The sequence below is a fragment of the Acyrthosiphon pisum genome, chromosome A1 (genome assembly GCF_005508785.2).
Source record: "Acyrthosiphon pisum isolate AL4f chromosome A1, pea_aphid_22Mar2018_4r6ur, whole genome shotgun sequence".
In the NCBI taxonomy this organism is placed as follows: domain Eukaryota; kingdom Metazoa; phylum Arthropoda; class Insecta; order Hemiptera; family Aphididae; genus Acyrthosiphon; species Acyrthosiphon pisum.
Genome location: NC_042494.1, coordinates 61008222 through 61016129, shown reverse-complemented (window position 1 = coordinate 61016129; position 7908 = coordinate 61008222). Strand labels below are relative to the sequence as shown.

Genomic DNA, 7908 nt, shown 5'->3' with positions numbered 1-7908 from the left:
GCATGCATGCAATTTTAAAATTGTATAATTCGAACTCCTCAAAAACTGTCCGTTTGCTACCCCCTTAAGGGAACGTTAACTTTTACGCTCAGCCGAACACATTTATCTCCATTAGCTTAAAAATTAGAACGAATTGAGCTCTTATAAAATTTAAAGATAGACTAATGAATAATGATTATTATCTAGACATAGGCTTTTTATTATATTTTATTAAAGGGAGTCATGTTTATTTTAAAATTGTAAACTGTATGTACATCTTAAAATACTTATAACTTGCTTTAAAATTAAAATATAATAAAAATTCTATGTCCTTACCTTTAAATTGTATGAGAGGTAAATTTGCTTTAATTTTTAAACTAACGGAGATAAACGTATTCTGCTGAGCGTAAAATTTGCTATGTTACGCACATGTAAGACGGAGACAACAAAATGTCACTGTAACGTTATTCTTAAAACCGAAATTTAGTAGTTCGGTTCTCGGTACCACGAGTGTTTGATAACTAATTTCCAGCCAATAACAATATTGCTATTGTGCAAAGAATTTAGTTAAAACGTTTCATTTATAATCCTTAATCTTTATTTTAAAAAGCTTTTACTTGGTAGTTACACATAGGTAGTATTTATAAGTTTGTTAGTCAGATTTTAAACAACAAGTAAATCCATGTAGAGCACATAAAGCAAATAGTATAATATTAACATTTAACAAAAAGTATGTTTTAATATATATATATATGAATTATGAACTTAGTGCCTAATACGATTGATAACATTTTTTTTTTATGTTTAATAATTAATATCCACTCTGTATTCGAAATTTCTTAGTATTATTAAGTCTTTAGCTGATTGGAGTGGGGTCTAAAGTCTGAACTTCCAAAAAGTGATGACCATTGACCGGTGAGCATAATAATGAACCAGGGGACCCTTCAGACATAATATGATGTTACATTGTACTCAATTTAAAAATAATTAAGGAGCATACATTACATCACATAAAATACTTTACTGAGAGGAAAAAAACTGAACATCCCAAATCCTAAAATTAAATTACTATAAAACTACAACCCGAAATAGACAAATAAATAAAACTGAATAATAAATAATGTAAACATTTATATATTTTTTTTTTATTGTTTATTATAACACAGATTTTTGACATACAAAATATTACATTTTACATAATTATAATACAATTCACAATAATATAATTTAATGCTGGGTAAGAATACAAAACATAAACTCAACTTTTCCCAACACAGGATGGATTATCTAATTTTTTTAAAACACAAAGCAAAATAAATCAGTCTGTGTGAACCAGCCAAAAGTCGAACAATTTTGAAAGACTTAATAATCCATTATAAGAGACTGTCCATTACCGTGTCGTATGATATGCAAAGAGCGTCACAAGTTAGTTACAGTTATACAGGGTGATTCATCAAGCAAGCTAACCCCTTTTCTTTTTCAATAATGCAGTTATTCAAAATCCTATTTTTGGAATTTTTAAATATATATATTTAAAGAATATATGTTCATATTATTGAGATTTTTTTTACTCTTTAAGGAGTGTCCTGTGGGGATACAAACTTCTTTTTTTAATGAAAACCCCCTTTTCAACTGTAAATTATTCAGTGGATAGTTTTTCAGAACAATTTGAAGTACCTATCAGAATCAAAATTTGTACGAGTAGTTTTTGAGTTATTTAACTTTGTGCTCTAAAGATAAAATGCCCATTTTAGGTAATGGCTTATAAGATATAGGGACTATGGTGATTTGATAATTTTACTCATAATATGAATAATTCCAAATTTGTAAAAATAGCCCAAATATAATAAATACTAGATCCAATTTTACATCTGTATTGTATATTTTTTTAAACTATTTTTAAGGACTTTTATCCTTAGTACAGACATTTTAATAACTAAGAAACTACTCATTCAAATTTTGAATTAGTTACATCTTATTAACTTTTCAAAAAAAATATCAACTAAATAATTTACAGTAAAAAAGGCAGGCTCTCATTTGAAAAGCAAAAGTTTGTATGCCACAGAACACTTCTTTAGTAGTATGAAAAAATTCAAGAATTTGAAAAAATTGTCTTTGAGTATACTTAAAAATTCAAAAAATCAGAATATGAATAGATTCATTATTAAAGGAAAAATAGAGTGAACATGATTGGTGAATCACCCTCTACATATAATTCACAATAATTATAATAATAGTCAATGTTTTTAAGCTCTTCATGAAAAAAACAGTTCAATACTATGAAGGTTGGTTACAAAGCATTGATTTTATATCTTTGGAATTTAAAAAAAGTTTAACAATATGAGCATTTATATGATCATTTGTAATGACAACCATTTTAAATTTGACGTTGCCATTATTACAAATGTCACTAAACAATTTGTTAGAATAATCGGTTTTATTTAGTCCTAGAGAACAATACAAATCTGTAGTTTTCACATTTATTATTGATTTAGGAATTTCATATAGTTCATCGACTACTATCTTAATAGGTAATTCATCTACTAACATTACTTTAAAACCTCCTTCAAATTCACCCATATATTTTACTCTCTTGTATTGTTGGTCAATTTTAGTAACATATAGTTGGAAAATTTCTGGGTTGGAAATAGGAAAAAATGTTTTAGTAGATTTTAGAACATCAGAGATTTTTTTTGCTCCGGATGAATTCAACCGAACTTTGAAAGAATTAAAATGTTTGTCATTGATCACTCTCACTTCACATGGTTTAATAACTTGAATGATATTTAAATCACTGATTTCCAAGTCTATTATACAAGGACTTCCAATTTTTTTAATTTTTATGATTTTTGACTTGCCCTTGCTTTCGGCTATTTCATTAATAAAAGCAAGATTCATGCTTTCTAGTATATCACCGCTAAAATTAGTGGATACATGTAAAGAACAGTGTATCTTGACTGGAGGTGCTGTCCGTAGATAATCAGTAGGTTCAAACATTTCAAAACAGTTTTCAAACGTTGCGCAATCGATTAAAAAACATTTATGCTCTTCAGAATTTTCATATTTCTTTATGACCCTTGCCCGATATAATTTTAAATCATTGGTATTTTTAGCAATCACTATTTGACCCTCTTCAGGATGTAATACCGGAATCCATTTTGCCGTCTGCTTTTCGATTTCAGTTCTAATAGTTTTGCCAACTTGATAACTAAATTCAGTTTCAACATAAAAATGATTTTTTGAAAAAATGGGTTCTACACAGACAACCCCTGTCTTAGATTTTAAAAACATTTTATTCAGCATTATAAGTTTTGCATGATTTATTGGATCATCAGATATACTAGGAACAATACCATCCCAAATTAAATTGTATAAAATATCCAGGACATCTTTACCGTTATGTGATAATGTAACTAAATATGGATCACTATCGCTTAAAAAAGTAGCTGTTATTTTATAATTACTGTAGTATTTATAAATAGAATCAAATAAATCTAGATCTGATAATCTATTTTCATCTTCTTTTGATACATTTTTAAAATAACAATGATAAGCCATTGGTTTTATACTGGCAAGTTCTTTTGGTAAATCTTTATAAACTGTAACTAGTACTTTAGAAATCCCAAAATCAATATAGCACACATTCAGTCCTAATTCAGTTACGCTTTGAACTTTTGCTCTATACCAAGTACCATTGAGATCGCGAGCAGCAATTAAATTTCCTACTTTTGGAAGCTTCTTCGACGTCAAATCATATTTATCTAATTTTGAACAGATTGATTGAATATATTCATGGTTGTTCATGTTCTGTACATGAAAATATTTTAATGAATTTATATTTGACACATATACATTCCATATATCACCTAAAGCCGGTTTATTTACAATTGGAATATTTTTAGCATAATTACTATTTGATGAATCTAATTCTTCAGTTTGTGAGTTTTCAAAAGATAATAGAGTGGAAATTTCAGTCACAACCTCGTCTATGACTTCATTTTTTAATTTTCCAACCATGTTTTTGGAATTATTTAAGTTTTCTTCTGAGTTTTTCATTTATAAATAATTATTTTCTCCAATAACTCTTTCTTAAACTAATAGGTATTTTCAGTATCTATACATGAACACCAAGTATTTAAAATTTACCACTTTTATATAATATCCATGTAATGGATAAAACTTGATAAACTTTGTTAGATTTGTGTAACTTAAATTTAGTTAGTATTGGATGTTGTATTTATGATTAGTAATAGTGTATCACATTTGTGATCTGTTATAGCTGCAAATAGCAAGGTTCTTCTTAAACTATGATATGAAAATAATTTGTTTCTGTAAACTCTAAGATACCTTTAAACAAGCTATTATTTCTTCAGTAGGTATATCCAACTTTAAGTAACTTTTTCAATTATTTGTAATCTCAGGACATCTGGTGACTGTTACTGGCCTAAAACATAATAATAAAAAAATATATTATATAGGTACATATTATGCTTGGATTTAATTAAAATTTATTATGATATAGTATAACAGTATTCAAAATTAAAGTAAAGTAAAAAAGTATATAAATTGACCCATATACAAACAATGTTATATTTATATATATAAATAAATAAATCTACATAAACACTTATACATGAATCATTAGATGTTGTTCTTATATTTATAGTCATACAAGAAACTAAATATCATACTATCATAGCTTTAGATATAAACGACAAAACTAGAACAGATAACATTTTAATTAGGAGACTATAAAAAAAATGGTTTCATCCAAAATATTTAAGGAAGAATTTACATAAGTTATTAAGTTTAGAAATAACAAATATATATTTTTCTTGATAAAAAAAGTTACAATTTGTATTGAAAGATAAACAAAAAAATAATACTACTGTTGTGTCTATTTTTTCACAAGTTCTGAACATTTTTTTTTAATTTGAATTTAATTTACGGCAAGCACAAGAGATGCCAAATAATAATAAAAAAGAATACAATTTATTTTTTATTAAATCATAATCTAATATAACACTGTAAGGAGATATCTACATAGCAAATAATTTCTTCTGTAAATTTATAAACACCAAATAAGCTGTCTGGCCGAAGAAAAAACTCAAAAGAATTCAGACTTATAGGTACTCTGACTGTCTATGACATTCACTCATAGCTGGGAGTGACCAGATATGTCTAATAAAAAAGAGGACATTTTTACAAATTATAATCCTTTGATACACAACCAGCTCATAACTGTAAATATATTTTAGAGGTATTTCAAAATTATCGCATACAAACAGTTTTTGTGTATACATGCATACTCCAAAATATTTTTTTACCTCACTTATATTGTATTAATAATCAATAAAAATCAGTAAGTAATACAATTCTTTTCTTTATACCTATATATTATATATTATATATATATATATATATATATATATATATATATATAAATGTTACATCTTACATAACATTTTTTTGGACTTATAGTATGATTATAGTTCATATCTTTAAAAATAGTAATTTCTGTATTAATTAGTATTTTTATTTTTTTAAACTTAAATAATAGTATTAAAAAAACAAAATGATTCAAGTCAATTATGTGGTAATTGCTTTTAAAGCGCTGATCATGATCAAAAAGATAGGTATGTAAGCAACAATTATACTTGAGTCTGCAGTGGTTCTTTCTCTCCAGATTTAAAAAAATATCATACATCTATGAAAACTACACTCAACGGTTAACTTCTAAATTACTCTACACCACAACAATAATACAATTCACATGTCTGATCAGTAATAAATTACTTTTATAATATATCAAAAAAAAAAAAAATTAAATCTAATTTTATGAATCAACAAGACAACATTGAACATAATATAAGTAGGTTTGCCCATTAAACTTAAAGTGTAATGTATAATATAAAAGTGATGTATGATTGTGCTACTGCTGATAAACCAATTATATGAAATGCAAATTTTCACATCAAAAATTCAGAATTTACCATGAAAAGTAATTTGCTGTGGCTTTTCTATTCAGTATTAACCATAAATTGTATCGAAAATATGAGTCAAACGGGCTAACTTGGGGCATGTGTTTAACTGGGCCAAAAATATTATCTTTTAGTTTTATAAACTAATTTGTATGGTTCAAATGCAACAGAAATTAATAAATCATACCTTAACTGAAAAAAAATTTTACATTGAAAATACTTCTAGATTAATTAATCTTAAAGTTATTTACAATAGAATTTCAAAACTGACCCAAGTTGGCTCATTTGATGGTATGTACTAGCTTTATTATATATCAATATACGAAACTATAATAAAATTAAATAAAGTGAACATTTTGAATTTTTGATTTTTTTCAAAATAAAAGGCGGCAAATAAAATATCAAAAAAAAAAGGAGTACTAATCATTGTAAAAGAGGATTTATAGTCCCCCAATGGCTTGCAAAACATTTTATATCTGTGAGATTCAAATGTATACCCCATTACACGTCCTGAACAAGAATGGAGAACCCACTGTTAGCAGATATTATTTATTAAGTGACATACTGGCATGTTGAGAGGTTTTTAATTATGTGGTAGGTAGCTCCATTAAAATTTAAGACATATTTTGGAGTTACATGTATTCTAGAACTCGATATTAGAGTCAGTACTCTGAATTTAATATTAATAAAACAATAATAGGCACTTTATAGTCTTAACTATAGTTAAGTATTTTATAAAATGTATACGTACAGAAACTGTTGAGTGCCATCAGGACTGGTGACATGGAACGAAATTGACTTTCTTATAGTTATTCATTTAAATAATTAGTAAATATCGCAATTCGCAATGGCTCTAAAAAATGTATTGTACCTAAGTGTTTCCGTTCTCTCTAAAATAACTCATGATGTAAGATTGTATTATTGTATTAATGTAATTTTTCAGATAATCTAAAATTTAAATTTACAGCGTTTATCAAACTCCCATGTAAAACAACTGTGGTAACTGGTAGTGTGGTCTGCACTATCTTTAATCATGATCGTGACTAATATCAAACATAACCTAGATTACAACTAGTTACAGATTACAGACACCATAAAAAAAACCATAAAAAAACCATAGATATTAAACATATGGATACGGCATTTCTTTATACATTCTACATACACTGTTTAGGCCAATACAACGGAGAGAGAAACGATGGTTCTCATTCGCACACATCTTCTGTGTGACAAGGAAAGTAAAACTCTTGTAAGAGAGAGAAAACATATTATGTACAGATGATTATGACATCTAGCGGTTAATAATAGTATGAATTATGTTAGCTTACAGATTTTGTGTTATGCCGCATCCATTAGTTTAATATCAATGAAAAAAACTAAAAAGTCGTACGAGAACCACTGAACTAAACTGAACTCAGTGACGAGAACCAAAACATTATACATTTATACCAGAGATAATATACAACCAAAATATGGTGCCCTTCTACATTTACTGATAACTGAAACCTACCTCAGTGTAGTAGCTAATTTTCATGGAACCATATTATATTATAACCTAACCATATTATCTATGCATGGAACTCTACATACAAGATCTATAGTCTACTTTATAGATCTTGCTCTACATAGACCATAGACATATATAAACATATTATTATATTAATTGTTGTTTATATATGTCTATGATATAGACGTATAATATATTATCATAGAATATTATACGTCTATGGAACTCTATAATATTATGGTATTTTGGTAACCATATTGGTATCATGCACAGACTATTCCGTGGTATCATATTATAGAGTTCGCTCAGCACCACAGATATATAAAGTATTAATATATATATCTTACTTCTGTGCTCAGCCATAGATAATATAAGAATGGATAGGACATGTGGACATGCCTATACCAGTTTCATATGGGGCCGTGAGCTTTTTTGGGGAAG

At 27.0% G+C, this 7908-nt stretch overlaps 1 protein-coding gene across 1 annotated transcript; it reads right to left on the bottom strand.

Annotated features, from left to right (window-relative positions):
- Nucleotides 1–2000: 2000 nt before the first annotated feature.
- Nucleotides 2001–7527, bottom strand: LOC107884871. The gene is made up of 2 exons (XM_016807891.2): nt 6712–7527; nt 2001–4423 (listed from the first exon to the last, which is right to left on the bottom strand). The coding sequence occupies exon 2, from the start codon at nt 4033–4035 to the stop codon at nt 2257–2259; it is 1779 nt and encodes a 592-aa protein (XP_016663380.1). The 5' UTR covers nt 4036–4423; nt 6712–7527; the 3' UTR covers nt 2001–2256.
- Nucleotides 7528–7908: the final 381 nt, after the last annotated feature.